Source organism: Silene latifolia, chromosome 6 (assembly GCF_048544455.1).
Source record: "Silene latifolia isolate original U9 population chromosome 6, ASM4854445v1, whole genome shotgun sequence".
Lineage (NCBI taxonomy): Eukaryota > Viridiplantae > Streptophyta > Magnoliopsida > Caryophyllales > Caryophyllaceae > Silene > Silene latifolia.
Window position 1 is genome coordinate 133,834,784 of NC_133531.1, and position 15,220 is coordinate 133,850,003.

The 15,220-nt window shown below is 38.2% G+C and overlaps 1 protein-coding gene across 1 annotated transcript; it reads right to left on the minus strand.

The window, feature by feature from the left end:
* Positions 1-254: 254 nt before the first annotated feature.
* Positions 255-5,350, minus strand: LOC141587331 (diphosphomevalonate decarboxylase MVD2, peroxisomal-like). Its single transcript, XM_074408791.1, has 10 exons — positions 4,898-5,350; positions 4,065-4,263; positions 3,113-3,176; positions 2,934-2,997; positions 2,553-2,633; positions 2,203-2,289; positions 1,282-1,439; positions 1,133-1,181; positions 730-854; positions 255-627 (listed from the first exon to the last, which is right to left on the minus strand). The coding sequence occupies exons 1-10, from the start codon at positions 5,105-5,107 to the stop codon at positions 414-416; spliced, it is 1,251 nt and encodes a 416-aa protein (XP_074264892.1). The 5' UTR covers positions 5,108-5,350; the 3' UTR covers positions 255-413.
* Between the last annotated feature and the right edge of the window lie 9,870 nt (positions 5,351-15,220).

The window sequence follows — 15,220 nt, forward strand, 5'->3', positions numbered from 1 at the left end:
TTATTTGAAGTTAAATTGTGGTTTGAAAGCACTTGATCATTGTTGTTTGGTGTTAAGAGAGTAATGCAAGATAGGTTAATGTCGTTAAATCAACCAAATTTCGCCATATTTTCAGCATAGGTAGTTTTTGACCCAAAAAAGAGAAAACAAAGGTAGTCTAAAACAAGAAAAATAATATAAGATAGTCTTTTTACAAATACCCCTAAATATAAGGTAATTTTTGACAAAAAACCCGAACCCTAATGAAATAGGGCTGAAAAAAAATAACTGCATCTTTTTTTTTCCTTGCCATATTCAACAGAAAAAAATTGAACATCTAAGAATTGGATATTCCTAACATTCGAAAATTAGATAACACAAGCAACAACGAACTGATACACACAATTGGCAAAAGACGGTGGTGGTCTGTCTTCTCACTTAGGCAACCCAGTTTCTGGGTTGAGAAGAGCTTGGCTATCATCACAAAGCACAATGGGACCTCTTCCAGGCCTTGTACATATGAAATAATTAACGTCTCCGGCGTACTTTTGAGTAGAAGTTTCACCTGGATGGGATGGTAGGGATTCCACATCTTTCATTTCTTTCACTCCAGCATCTTCTAGAATCGACTTATCACCAATGAGATAACTGAACACGGAACAAGATAAGCTCTTTAGTAAACACAAAAGAAAAATGATAAGAAGACAGTCTCTCCAAATAAACTCGATGGGGTTTAGTCAATAGAGATACCTGTTGAGATCCGCATCGGCTCCCGGGGGGAAGTAGAAGAGAAGTTTCTTTAGAAGCTCTGAAGCCGCCTTTCTGTTACGTGCAATTAGGACGGCATTCGGCCCTGCGTCAAATGTGTATGCCACCTGCCAAATTTCTCGAGATAAGATTGCACGCCATATCGAGCAAACTTGATGCTAATGAGTAATCTTAACAAAGTGAAGGCTGTGAATTTTATTGAGCATTGAATCACAACTCACAAGGGAAACTAGGTGGTTGTGGTCTTGTGGTCAATAGACTCCTATGTTCGAATATAATGGCGAGCAATTTTTCATTCTCCCAGTCTTTTTGTGTATAAGACTGGAAGTACAGCAAGATCACAAAAACAGCAAGATCACACATGGATGAAGATTGAAAAACAAACCTGAGGTGTTCCTTCAGCGCGATTCCACTTCTCTACAATGCTGATAATCCTGCATTTCATTCATTGAAAGACATGCAGCGACGAATTAGAGGATGAATGTTGCTGATATAAATAATGGAATAAACTTATGTACAGGATAGGAAACTTACTTGTGGGACGTGTCATTCATGTAAAATATAGGAGGGGATGTATCTAGGCACACAGCATGAAATTGATTACTATCAGCACAAGTAAGTTGAGCGAAAGAGGTGAAGTCTTTTGTTTTTATGGCTTCTTCCATTTGCACAATGCGCTTCGGTACAACTTCCTACAAAAAAGCAGTACGGAAAATTCTCAAAACACCCCAGTACATAAGACAAATCGACCCGTAAAATTTATTTCACAGTGCCTGCTGGTGGTACTGACGAGAAGGATGCAAGTGTGGAGATTACACAGAAGAAACAAAAAGCAATTTGGGCAACTAACAGGTTTTTAAGAATCAAGTTCACATACCACAATTACTCATATGTACAAGACCAAAAAAAAAACCCCACGATTCTAGGACAAGTTCCAGGATGGCCTGATTAATGGCCTGATTTACTTAACTTTCTCTACCGTTAGTTTGTTACATGTTCTACTTTCAGAGAATGATCCAAATTTAGTTAGTGCCACAGAATTAAGAGTACAGCATGAAATGTTCACGACAATCAGTCAATGGATGGCTGACAAATTCTAAAGCTAAATAGTGTTGCAAGTAACAATAGTTTTAGACAGCCCATAAAAGTCGATAAAACAATCCAACAATATCACCCACTACCGGCTCAAAGGGTGACATCTATGATCCCTGAATAACGGAGGTCAGATGTATGACAAATCAGTGATGCAATACAGGGGTAGTTCCTTAGTCCAAAAAAGAAATCCTTAGATCACTCATAAAATCTGGTTCTAATCTTCTTGATAGTACAGTAGTAGCGTCTAAATGTGCAAATGTCGTAGCAGGAGATATATAGAAATAGCGAACTTCGTTGGTCTGAAAATTTTCTTTAGCCATTTTACAATCTCCCACACTTATCATACAGTTAGACAGATACCTGAGCCCGGTGCTTCAACAGCAAGCTTGTTTCAACACTCTCGCGCATTCCACTTGTACTGCTTGTTTCTTTCTGCCGAGCGCTTACCTATTGTGATTATGATTAGCATACTATAAGAGCCTAAAACAAAACAAAAAATAAAAATTACAACAATAATTGAACTTTGCGAGAAGAATGTGAAGCTCGAGAATCTGGCATAAGTGAACTCGACATAACCGCAAGGAAACATAATATGAACATATGCAAGCACTTTGCATCAATATATAGAAGTTTTATACTAAAGCTCAAATACCAAGTTTAAAACTCACAAATAAAGCAAAGAAACTATATAAACAAAGAAAAGTATATACCACTGCAATCAATATGACAAGATCATCCCAATGCTTCTCAGCTGCAACTTGAACAGCCAGACTGTCACTGCCATCTTCATTCTATACGCATAGCAGGAAGGCAAGTCATGCGAAAATATCAACATTTACAAAGGCCAAACAAAATTGTTTCTTCTTGAAATACTATGGTTTCTCTCAAGAAGTGTCTCGTATCACAGTTGCAATACCAGCCTTACATCAAACGTTTCTCAAAAAAGGATATTAAAGATTAAGGACAATAGTATAAAAAGAAAATAAATGACATCAATTATCTTTCAGTATAAGCATGCACAATTTACACCAACTACGAAGGACAGTCGTGGGGCTGAAAAGTAAGAAGAAAAATTCAGGCCTAGAGCTTACATTTCCCATAATCCACTTAACAAAACCGCCATATAAACTGCGACAAGCACTACCCGAACCTTGCCTGTATATCATTACCAAGCCCAGAGAAAATCAGAGACTGCTTTCCCCATATTCAAATAAAATGACTATCAGTTGGATGGGGATGGCATCTGAAAGTAGAGAAACAGATTGCATACCTAGCAATGGCAGAAAGCTGTCCTTCGTCTTCCTTGACATTCATAAGCTTTGCTAAAGAATACACTGCAAAGGTACATAATCTGAAGTTTGGTAAAAGTGCAAAATTATACTTGTCAGAAATTTGTAGAATACATCAATGAGAACAAACTACAGTGCAACCACATTACCCAAGTACCTCAATGGCTCCCTCAAATTGCAGGGGAATGGGGAGTCGAAGTACGCAGTCTTACCCCTTTGTTAGCAACACAATGATATTGTTTCCGAATGACCCAAATCCTTAATTTAAGATTTCAAAGATGTGACACTCAGATCTGTAACAGTGTTAGATTCTCCTACCCCAGTGCAAGCATCACATTCTTTTTGTATATGGGTATCCTGTAATTGATACTCCATATCTCTTACTCATAAAAAGACTACTGCTCTGTAGAACTAATATACCAGAGATTGAAAATAGGAGCTCTACACAATCTTGGTATAATGTCCATACACTTTTCAGTTTCTAGATTACATGTGGAGCATCTTTCTTAGACAGTTAGACATTAGAGAAAGTACAAAACTACTAAGCATTACTTCAGCCCCGGCAAATCGGAAATAAAAGGTAGCATTCCATTTCAGAGTTCAGACTGCCATTTATAAAGTTATTAGGGTCATTAAGATGCCGGCACACAACAATTTCAACCTACTATTTAAATTGTCAGCATAAGTCCAAATATTGTGTGTGTTTAGATACACCATCAAATAAACTAATCAAAATATCCATTATTCACTTGTATTATAACATGAAAGCTCGTCACCTACCCTACTCATCAAACATCGCCCAGAAAGCACAGATTAGGAAGGTATAATCAAGAAACTACAGTGATTTAAAAGATATTAGACCTGACGCAAGCATTCATTCATCATATAAAGCAAAAAGAACAATTCATCCAATAACTTAGATATGAATGTTACCTAGGCAAGCCAAGCCAGCAGCTGAAGAAGCAAGCCCAGCAGCAGTAGGAAAATTATTGTAAGATGCTATGTGAACATGTAACGTCTCCCAATCCTTTTTTGCAATTTTTATACCTTTCTCCTCATCTTCAACATCAGTAGCACGTTTCCGAATTTCCCTCAAACAACTCTGAAATCTTCCTCCAGCAAGTGAAATCTCCTACTTTCACCATAATACAAGTACAAACAACAAAAATTCAGTCTTTCGAAGATACATATCAACTTCAAATCCGGTTTTTAAAAATACCATTTTCAAATTTAATTACTCAAACTTGAAAATTTGTACTAGCTCCTTCATATCCAAACGTCTCATAATTTCGAAATTCCTCTCTAAAAAAAAAGTGGGGCATTGGAAAGGAAGGAGTACTCAAGTTCAAAACCGATCAGCATAATTTACCTAGAATCTACTGAAGCTATGTACATTCGGCTCTCCCTTAAGTCCATAACTCCACCAAGTCTAAATCCCCTATCTCTCAAACAACGAGGTAAGGTTGCGTACATCCGACCCTCAATCAGACTAGGTGTTAATCTTGTATTAGGTCCCGCATTGCTATACAACAAAAAAAGTCAATGTATGCATTTTACATCAAAGCTTAGAAAATTGGCAAAAGGGCAATCACACCCTCACAAATCAAAATCAGGGTCACATTCAAATCTTCATATACTTCACAAAAAACTCGATTTCCCATCATAGTACTCTTTCCGTCTCAATCATTCGTCTACCTTTGATTAAAGTACGCCTCACAGCGAATAAAATCGTAGAAAAAATACAAAAATGAGAAAAAAGAACACACCTTTCCATTAAGCCACATACGATCAGACTGAAATGCAGGACTAACAGCAACAGTAGTGGTAGTACAAAGATGATTAGGATCAAGAGTAACACTAATACTATCATTAACAGGTAAAATTAGGGTTTCATCTCTTTTACCCCAATACTTAATTACTGCAATGTTTGTTGGTGTTTGAGCTGTAACAATTCTTACCCATTTTTCCACTGCCATTGAATTTCAAGAATTGGGGATTTTTTAGAGGAAGAAGATGAGATTTAGGGGGAGATTTTGATCAAAAATCGATGAAAACAAAGAACAAAAAATGAGGGTTTTTTATATTAATATTTGTTGTGATTTGATTTAAGTATTGTTTATATATGGGTGCAAGATTTCGTGAGATAGTTGAAAAAGAGAGGGAGATTTGCTATTTTAAGGACTAGGAAAGAGAGAGAAAAAGTTGTGCTCGTGGAAAATGAGGGCATCCATCATGCACTAGTGTCTCAATTTCGTCTCCAATCTCGTGTCTTACGAGTACACCGAGGAAACGGGTTAATCAAGTCATTTGGATGGATTGTTCGGATTTGCAAGAATTTAGGTTGGGTTAATGGGTTGGGCCTAGGCAACTAACCTCAAAATGCCCCTTGGCCTAGGCAACTAACCTCAAAATGCCTATGCATGGCTATTCAACGGAAGTGCTAGGTCACTTGGTGCCCATGGCCTAGGTAGCTAACCTCAAAATGCCCCTTGGCCTAGGCATTTCACGCCCATGGCCTGGGCAACTAACCTCAAAATGCCCCATGGCCTAGGCAAATAACCTCAAAATGCCTAGGCATGGCTATTCAACGGAAGTGCTCGGTCACTTGGTGCCCATGGCCTAGCATTGCTCGGCCATTGGTGCCCATGGCCTAGGCGTGCTCGGCCATTGGTGCCCATGGCCTAGGCATTGCTCGGCCATGGCTAGGCATTGCTCGGCCATGGCTAGGCATTGCTCGGTCATTGGTGCCCATGGCATAGGCATTGCTCGGCCATGGCTAGGCATTGCTCGGTCATTGGTGCCCATGGCATAGGCATTGCTCGGTCATTGGTGCCCATAGCCTAGGCATTGCTCGGTCATGGCTAGGCACTTGCTGCACATGGCCTGGCCATTGCTCGGTCATGGCTAGGCAATTGCCGCACATGGCCTAGGCATTTGCCGCACATGGCCTAGGCAGTGATCGGTCATTGTAGCCGTGGCCTAGGCAATTGCCGCACATGGCCTAGGCACTTGCTGCTCATGGCCTAGGCAATGATCGGTCATTGTAGCCGTGGCCTAGGCAATTGCCGCACATGGCCAAGGCAATGCTCGGTCATTGTGCCCGTGGCCTAGGCATTGCTCGGTCATTGGTGCCCATAGCCTAGGCATTGCTCGGTCATGGCTAGGCACTTGCTGCACATGGCCTGGCCATTGCTCGGTCATGGCTAGGCAATTGCCGCACATGGCCTAGGCAGTGCTCGGTCATTGTGCCCGTGGCCTAGGCAATTGCCGCACATGGCCTAGGCACTTGCTGCTCATGGCCTAGGCAATGATCGGTCATTGTAGCCGTGGCCTAGGCAATTGCCGCACATGGCCAAGGCAATGCTCGGTCATTGTGCCCGTGGCCTAGGCATTTGCCGCACATGGCCAAGGCAATGCTCGGTCATTGTGCCCGTGGCCTAGGCGTTTGCCGCACATGGCCAAGGCAATGCTCGGTCATTGTGCCCGTGGCCTAGGCATTTGCCGCACATGGCCAAGGCAATGCTCGGTCATTGTGCCCGGGGCCTAGGCATTTGCCGCACATGGCCAAGGCAATGCTCGGTCATTGTGCCCGGAGCCTAGGCATTTGCCGCACATGGCCAAGGCAATGCTCGGTCATTGTGCCCGTGGCCTAGGCATTTGCCGCACATGGCCTAGCCATTGCTGCTCATGGCCAAGGCAATGCCCGGTCATGGTCTAGCCATTGCCGCATATGGCCTAGCCATTCAAGTCACTTGGGTGACTATGCCTTATCATTTTTTGTTATTCTCGGCACTTGTACCCCATGGCCTAGCTCATTCCCGACATTTGGTACCGACGCCTTCTTCTCTCATTGATCGATGATTCCCGGCAATTGTTGGTTTCGACAAATCCGGGTTTTAGCCCACCAAGCACCCCCAAATGTCTTCAGTTGGTGCTCAAATTTTGCGTGGCCGCTTTATTTGACCCCGGGAACTTTCTATGCGATTTCCGGAGATTTTTTTTCCGGGACCCCGGAATCCCGAAAAAACGTGTATTATACACTTCAATTTCAGCCGTTCGGGAGGTAAATTAGGACCCGGTTTCTTTTTCTCCCTCTTTTTCAATCACGCGTCCTACCTCATTTCAGGAGTTAACCTGTTCGATTTTAGCCTCAAATAACGAGCTTTAACGCTTTTTTCACGATAATCCGAGTCATGGCTAAGGCAATGCTCGGTCATAGTAGCCGTGGCCGCTCATGGTCAAGGCAATGCTCGGTCATGGTGGCCGTGGCCTAGGCATTTGCCGCACATGGCCTACCCGTTGCTGCTCATGGCTAAGGCAATGCTCGGTCATAGTAGTCGTGGCCTAGGCATTTGGGGATAATAATAAGTTTGCGATAATAAGTATTCAGGTCGGGTTGAATCGTGTCGGGTCAGATTCGAGAATTCAACTCGGGTGCTAGGTAGGTTCGGGTTGGGTTATTCGGCTTGGTCAGTTTTGTCAGGTCTACTTAAAAGTACGAATATATTATTTCTTAAATAATAAAAAGCTAAAAAGAATAGAAAATGGAGATGGAGACGATTCTAGAATTTGATTAAAAAGGATGAGTAAATCAAATTGTCGTATGGGTTTATCCAAATTTTATGACATGGCAAATTTGATTTTACCTATGAAAATTTCTCAAGGCTCAAAGGCGTCAAAGAGTAACCGATTACAAATGCATCTAACCCTTTTTTATGCCAAACATGAAGGTCTTGTTCTTTTGGACTGGACTAAAACTGTTTGAATTGAACTGAACTTATTGGAACTAAATTAAACTGAATTGAACTTAATGGAGCTGAACTGAAGTAAGAATTAATTTGTGAAGAGAAGAGCTGAATTGAACTGAAATTAAGTTCAAAAGAACAGGGCCTAAAAGTAGGGCTGGGAAAAAAAGTCCGAACCGTATTTTTAAACCGAAACCGAACCGAAAACCGAATTATGGAGTCCGAATATTCGGTTTTTTCCCAGTGCGGTAACCGAACCGGATTTTTTACTATAAAAACGGAGCGGGTTCGGTTGTAGAAAATTCAAAATCGGGGACCGGTTTTTAAACCGGTTTCTTTTTAGAAACTAAAAAGTCAAAATTAATGTAAATTCAAAACCGGAGACCGGTTTTTAAACCGCTTTTTAAACCGGTAACCTAATTTTTCTATGTGTTTCTATGCATTTGATCGTGCATCTTTCTTGAAACCGGTTATGAAAACCGGAGCGGATAACCAGTTTTGCTCAGCCCTACCTAAAAGCACACACTCTTAACACTACAATTTGTGAAGATAGACCGAAACTGAATCTTTATTAATCACATCCTACCATTTTTTTTTTTGGATAAGGTAAGGAAACTAGGTTAATGAAATCAACTCATAACATCCTTGTAGATGAGAGCGGTAAAATAAAGACAAGGACTTTCAAATTACCATAATAGAACCAAGATAACAAGGGCAAAACCAGACTCTCAAACGAAAGTCGGAATCTTCAAAAACCCAAAAGAAAAAGAAAACAAAAACCAATTCACAAATGCAGAGAAAACAGATCTAAGAGCAGCAATTCAAGGTGACCCAACTCTTGCAAAATAAAGCCCAAAAATACCTCAGTAGTCAGTAACTACCCTGGAACCTTAAAGAAAGTTGAACTATCCAACTATCCATCAGTTACCATCTAATAGCATTATACAAACCCCTCTATATAGATACGGATCCAACCAAATACTCTAAACATAAAAAAGTTAACATTATTCATTATTTTGATATAATCAAAACATGAAATTAAACTCAAAGAATGTTCTATGAAACTTCTTGACTTCTTAATTTAGACCTTTATTCTTAAGATAAATGACTAAATATAACTCTCCTAGGCTAAAATGGAGAGCAAATAAAATCGGATCTTAAATGGGGGTAAAAATCAAGAAGCTAGAAAGAAGAAAATTTCTGGACATAGACACAAGGAAAAGGTCTATAGAAAGAGATCAAGAAATGAAGGTAGAAAGATAAGAAAGAAATTCAAACCCATTTCTTAATTCTATGGTATTCTATCTAATTTAGATGATTTTCCCCCTCTAAAATTGAGAGAGAGAGAGAGAGAGCCACTTCCAAAAGATGCAAAAGTTTATGGGCCTATTTACTTGGTCTCTTAGGTGCTGTTTGACCAAGCTTTAAAAGTGTTTTTGTAATTGAAAAAGTAGTAGCTAGACCAAACACCCTAAATTACGGAGTTTTAAAAAGTCAAAAACTGATAACTTACCTCCAAAAGTAGAAGTAGGTATTTTCTACTTCTACTTCTACTTTTCACATAAAGTGCTAAAAATTCATTACTAATGTGCTTTTTTTTTTTCTTCTCCGGAAGACCATTACTTCTTTATATCAGTTAGTCTTGCTTCAAACGGGTTACTTTGGTTTGAAATAATAAGATGAGATTTTGTAACCATTTTACAGTCAAATGTGATCACTATTGAAAAACAAGTTATCATAAGTTTTACATATGACGAAAAGTGACCGTCTGAAACAAGAATTTGTGTCTTTACAATTCTTGTTGTAACTCCACTTTTTCTCTTCTCTGCTTGGCCAAACTTATACTCCGCAGAAGTCTTGCATCGTGAGACCGTCTTATAATTTGTGCTATAATTTGTGAGACCGTTTTACATATAAGTAATATAGTTAACAAAAAAACAAAGTGAAATAATAGGATAAAAGTAAGTAGGCCAAACATATCAATTTTTTAAGAAACTACTTTTACAAATGTTAGGCCAAATAACTTCAACTTTTTCAAGAAGTAGTTTCTTAAAAAACTCATTCTAAGAAGTAAAAACATTTTCACATAAACTTGGCCAAACAACACCTTAATTACTTTTTAGTTCATTTTACCATCATATCATATCATATCATATAATATATTAATCCTCTAAGTCTCTGTTGACATGACATCATACAATTTCACCTAATATGACATGACATTTCATGAATAAGTAATAGCATCTTAAAAAAAATATATACTACTAAAATTCTTTCTTAATTTAATGACATTGATTGTGTATAATAATTACGTTGTATGATATCAAACTTTTAATAAATGTATATTTTATTTAGGTAAAAAAACATTATTCTAACAAAAAAACAAAAACCAATCTGTTTCTAACTAAGATGTCTTAGAAACCAGTATACAAGAAAGTCGATCTAAAATAAAATATTTTTTTTTTCCTGGGAATAAATACATGTAATATAATATATATTTTTTTATTTTTTTAAAGTAACTTTTGTTATTTGAATTGGGAAAGACCAATCCTAATTAATATTGTCAAAGAAATGCCTTTTACTTTATTGAAATTATGATTCACCAAGCAAATCACGGTTATTATGATCACTTTAAATTAATTTGATGTCCGTCAAATAAATATTTTTTATTAATCTTTTTTATATAAGGTTGAGCTCACATGTCGTACGGGTGTGGGTAGACCTGTTAAACTGGTCGGACGAGTGGGGTCGCAAGTCATGTCATACGGTCGGGTCAGAATACGGGTCAAGTCATATAGGTCACAGGTTGGATTATGGTCATAATACGGGAAAAATAGTGTCGAGCGCCTTTTTTTACACTATTATTAAATCGAGAACATATTTTTAAAAAATATTAAACATATTTAATATTAATATTTTAATCATATGAAATGACTATACGGAGTAGTAATTATATTGACACAGTTAGAGAAAATACGTTATTTAAATTATTATTTTATTATTAAAGATTACAAAATTTATAATATTGATTTTTAAAACAGACCATGAATTTCACGAGTTTAAAACTAATTTATTTGATTCTTGAATGAATTTAGATCCTGAAATTAAAAATACTATTTTCAAAATGGGTAAAGTCTACCGTTCATTTAGGTTTGGCATACGATCCGATTATACCGAATTTGTATCAATGTCAACTTTAAAATAGAGTTATTTAATCTTCATAAGTCGGAACACGAACCATAACTCTTCTTTACCTTAAACTTATGTCATTTATAAATGTATTAAATCAATGTTGAATGGAGTGTATAACCTCGTCAATGAAATTTGAATTGGGGGAGTTTGGAATGGATTGTGATATCATAGAGTGTTGAGATACTACTGAGATATTAGTACAACTGCAAGCTCAGCTTTGCTGTAACAAACTCCTCAAGTTTGTTAGAAGTTTGTTAGATAGTGTAGTATACATCATCATCTTTGTATATGTACATAATTTGATTCATTTGTTGTAAGTTAACTGAAACAATCAATAAAATTCCTCTTTTATTTACGTTGATGTTCATCTAGTTAATTAGAATCTTCTACTACTCAAGCTCTTCATTAATGGAGTATAGTTGAGTTTGAAGGAATTCTACATGGTATCATCGTCAACGACCTTGTTGTTTTCGTGATTTCTTTCTTCAAATCACTACAATCCGCTGCGTTTTTCGATCAAATAGATCAACTTTCTTAGATCAAATTAGGGCACATTTTATTCAATCAATTTAGGTCAAAATTTCTTCGATCAGATTCGATCAAAATCGTTTCTGCTCAATTTTCGGTCATATTTTCTACGATAAAATTTGTAGTTTCTTCGATTACTTCGATAAATTCTTCGCTCGATCAATTAGGTTACTGTTCTTGATCAATTCTTCGATCGTTTTTTGTTCTTCGATCACTTTTTCGCCTAAATTTCAATTTTCACTCACGAAAATGCCGGAAGTTACTACAAGTGTCTATACTTCGGTGTATAAAGATCCTCTGCATCTCACGACCGCCGATCAAGCTTTGATTTAGCTAATTCCACAGGTATTTGATGGAAAAGCCTTTCTTCATTAGTCCATAACCCTTCGTATTGCTTTAATCACTAAGAACAAGCTTGGATTCGTCATTGGCGGATATCCTAAACCTACTAAGACTCATGAGAATCATTACGATTGGATTCGTACTGACTACACAGTAATGCGTTGGATATTATACTCCGTGGATCCTAAGATTGCTGATGGTCTCTTCTATGTTACGTCCAGCGAACAACTATGAGATGAGCTTCAGTAGCAATACAACCAGTCCAATGCTCCGTTCTTGTATCAGCTCCGCAAAGATGTTGTTCAAATTACTCAGGGAGATTCTTTTGTTGCAGATTATTATGCTAAACTGCGATATGTTTGGGAGGACATGAGATCTTTGGATCCTATTCCTGAATGTGCTTGTGGTATTCTTGACAAGTGCACCTGTCTCATTCTCAATAAAATAGTGGAATAAGAGAATACACATCATGTCATTGATTTTCTTATGGGGCTTAACAAGAAGTATGAGCATACTCGTTCATAAATTCTGGCCATGAAGCCTCTTCCAAAGGTTAACCAGCCATTTGCTATACTAAACCAGGCGGAGACTCAGAAGAATATATCCAATGCTGATGAGTGGTGACTACTCATGGCTTTGCTTTGGCTGTGCAACAAGCTGCTTCTATTGCTGCTGATCCTCCTAATGTTTGGAGAAGAGACTCCAATAAGCCTAAGGTTGAGGATATACAAGCAGTGGCTGAAGGTTCAAGGTCTTAAACCACAATTTGATAGGCCATCTGGTTCCAAGAAATTTGCTGTAAATGTTGTGGAGACCAGGGATTATGAGTCTGAAACTCCTCTTGAGGGCCCTAACACCATGGCATCAACTAAGTCTTCTATGCCTGATCCTGATACTTCTTTTGTGCATGTTGTGGGCAAGGTGTTATTCAAGATGCAATCTCAGGCATCTTCTTCTGACATTACTGGTCCATTTGCAGGTATGATCTTTGTATCAACTGCTACTACTCTTGATTCACCCTCTATGTCTTGTTCTTCCTGTTGGATAGTTGATTCAGGTGCATCAGATCACATGGCTTCTGAATACAGTTTGTTTATATCCTTTAAACAACTTCCTAAACCATTAGCTAATACTTTACCTGATGGTCAAATGAAATTAGTCAAATTCTTTGGTGAGGTGTCATTGACTAAGGACACAGTTTTACATGATGTGTTGTATTTACCTGACTTCAAGCATAGTCTTTTATCATTTGGTAGGCTTTTGTCTGACAACAGGCTAATAGCTAATTTTACTTCTACTGGTTGTTCCATTCAGGATCCTTCTACTAAGCAGATACTTTGCAGTGGTTGGAAGGAAGATGGGATTTACAAAATTGCTCTTGCTGATAAGCCTGTTCCTTAATAATAGTGACTGTAATACTAGTAATTGTAATGCTAGTTTTTCACTTTCCGCTTCTTCCATTCCTGATTTAGCCTTGTTGTATGCTAGGTTGGGGCATAGCTCCTTAACTACTCTTCAGCATGTAATGTCTGGTTTTATGTTTAATAAAAGAACAGACTCCTTGCATTGTGATACTTGTTTTTTAGCAAAGCAACACAAATTACCTTTTCCTGTTAGTAATACTGTCACTACAAGAATTTTTGAGTTAATCCATGTAGACTTATGAGGGCATATAGGGTCAATTCCCTGACTGATGCTACCTATTTCCTTACTATAGTTGATGATTTTAGTAGAGTAACATGGACAACTCTTTTAAAATCCAAAGATACTGTCAAAAGCACCTTGCAAAATTTTTTATCTTGTGTTCAAACCCAATTTCAAGTCAATGTTCTTTCATTGAGAAGTGACAATGGGACTGATGTAGTTCAAGAAGTATGTGGGTAGTTATTGCTTAACAAAGGGATAGTTCATCAGAAAACTATTTCAGAGAATCCTCAACAAAATGAAACTGTTGAGAGAAAACATAGGCATCTCTTAGAGACTGCCAGGGCACTAAGGTTTTAGGCTCATTTGCCTAAGCACTTCTGGGGTGACATGGTGTTGGCTGCAACTCATTTGATCAATCTCATGCCAACTTCTGTTCTTAATTGGTTTACTCCATTTGAAGTGTTATTCATGAGATCTCCTGATTACAGTCATCTTAGGGTCATTGGCTGCTTATGTTATGCTGCCCATAAGGTGGGAGATAAGTTTGAACCCATGTCTACTAGGTGTGTGTTCTTGGGTTATCCATTTACCCAGAAGGGATACAGGTTATTTGACTTGGATAATAAGAAGGTCATTCTCAGTAGGGATGTGATTTTCCAAGAGAAAGTTTTTCCTTATGATCCTGAATTCAAATTTGAAACAAGTATGAGAACAAGTGGAAATACTAATTTTCCTAGTTTTCTGAGTAACTCTGGTGTTAGAATTTCTGGACATTCTCTTTTACCTGATGATGAGCAGTCACTGTGTCTTCCATCAGATAATTCAACTATTAGTTCTTAGACTAATCCGCATCATGAGACTGTTTGTAATGATGGTGCACACATACAGAACTAAGAAATTCATATTCATTCTTCTTCAAATACTGATACAAAGATTATTGATCCTGGCCCTATTTCCCATACTGATCCAAATATTACCTCATCATATGAAATCTCATCTAGGTAATCTCACAGAGCAAGACAGTTATCTTCAAGGCTCACATGATATGATTGCAAGGGTTTACCTCAACCTCTGCATCCTCATCTTGTCGGTTATGCTGCAGATACCACATCCGCGAGTTATTCAGTTGATTATCAAAAATCTTGTCATAATGTTCTCCAGGTGTTTGAACCAGCTTGCTATAGTCAAGCAAGACATGGTCCTCAATGGGCAGAGGCAATGAATAAAGAACTCCATGCCAAATAAGAGAATTAGACATGGGTTTTGACACAATTACCCAAAGGCAAAAAAGTAATTGGTGCCAATCGGTATATAAGATAAAATTCAAGCCATATGGGAGTATTGAAAGTAGACCTGGCAAATCAACCCGACCCGACCCGAAAAGACTGACCCGAGACCCGAACTACATCACCCGAATGTGACCCGAAAACCTGAATTAACCCGACCCGACCTGAACATGACCCGAATTTTCTTGATCCTAACTGACCCGACCCGAAAACGACCCGATCCGAAACCACCAAACCGGAAAATGACCCGACAAAATATAACTCTAATTGAACCGAAAAGACTTGAAATGACTATTTCTCTTGATACGTATCGCAAGCGGAAGTCTTAATTGAGCTATAAATAAACGAA

Bases quoted from the DNA above. Each gene is read 5' to 3' on its own strand.
- LOC141587331 (XM_074408791.1), bottom strand. From the start codon at position 5,107: ATGGCAGTGGAAAAATGGGTAAGAATTGTTACAGCTCAAACACCAACA. The intron at 4,264-4,897 runs GTGTGTTCTTTT...TGGTGAAAGTAG, and splicing joins GTATGTGGCTTAATGGAAAG to GAGATTTCACTTGCTGGAGG. The intron at 2,998-3,112 runs GTATGCAATCTG...AATGATATACAG, and splicing joins CAGCTTTCTGCCATTGCTAG to GCAAGGTTCGGGTAGTGCTT.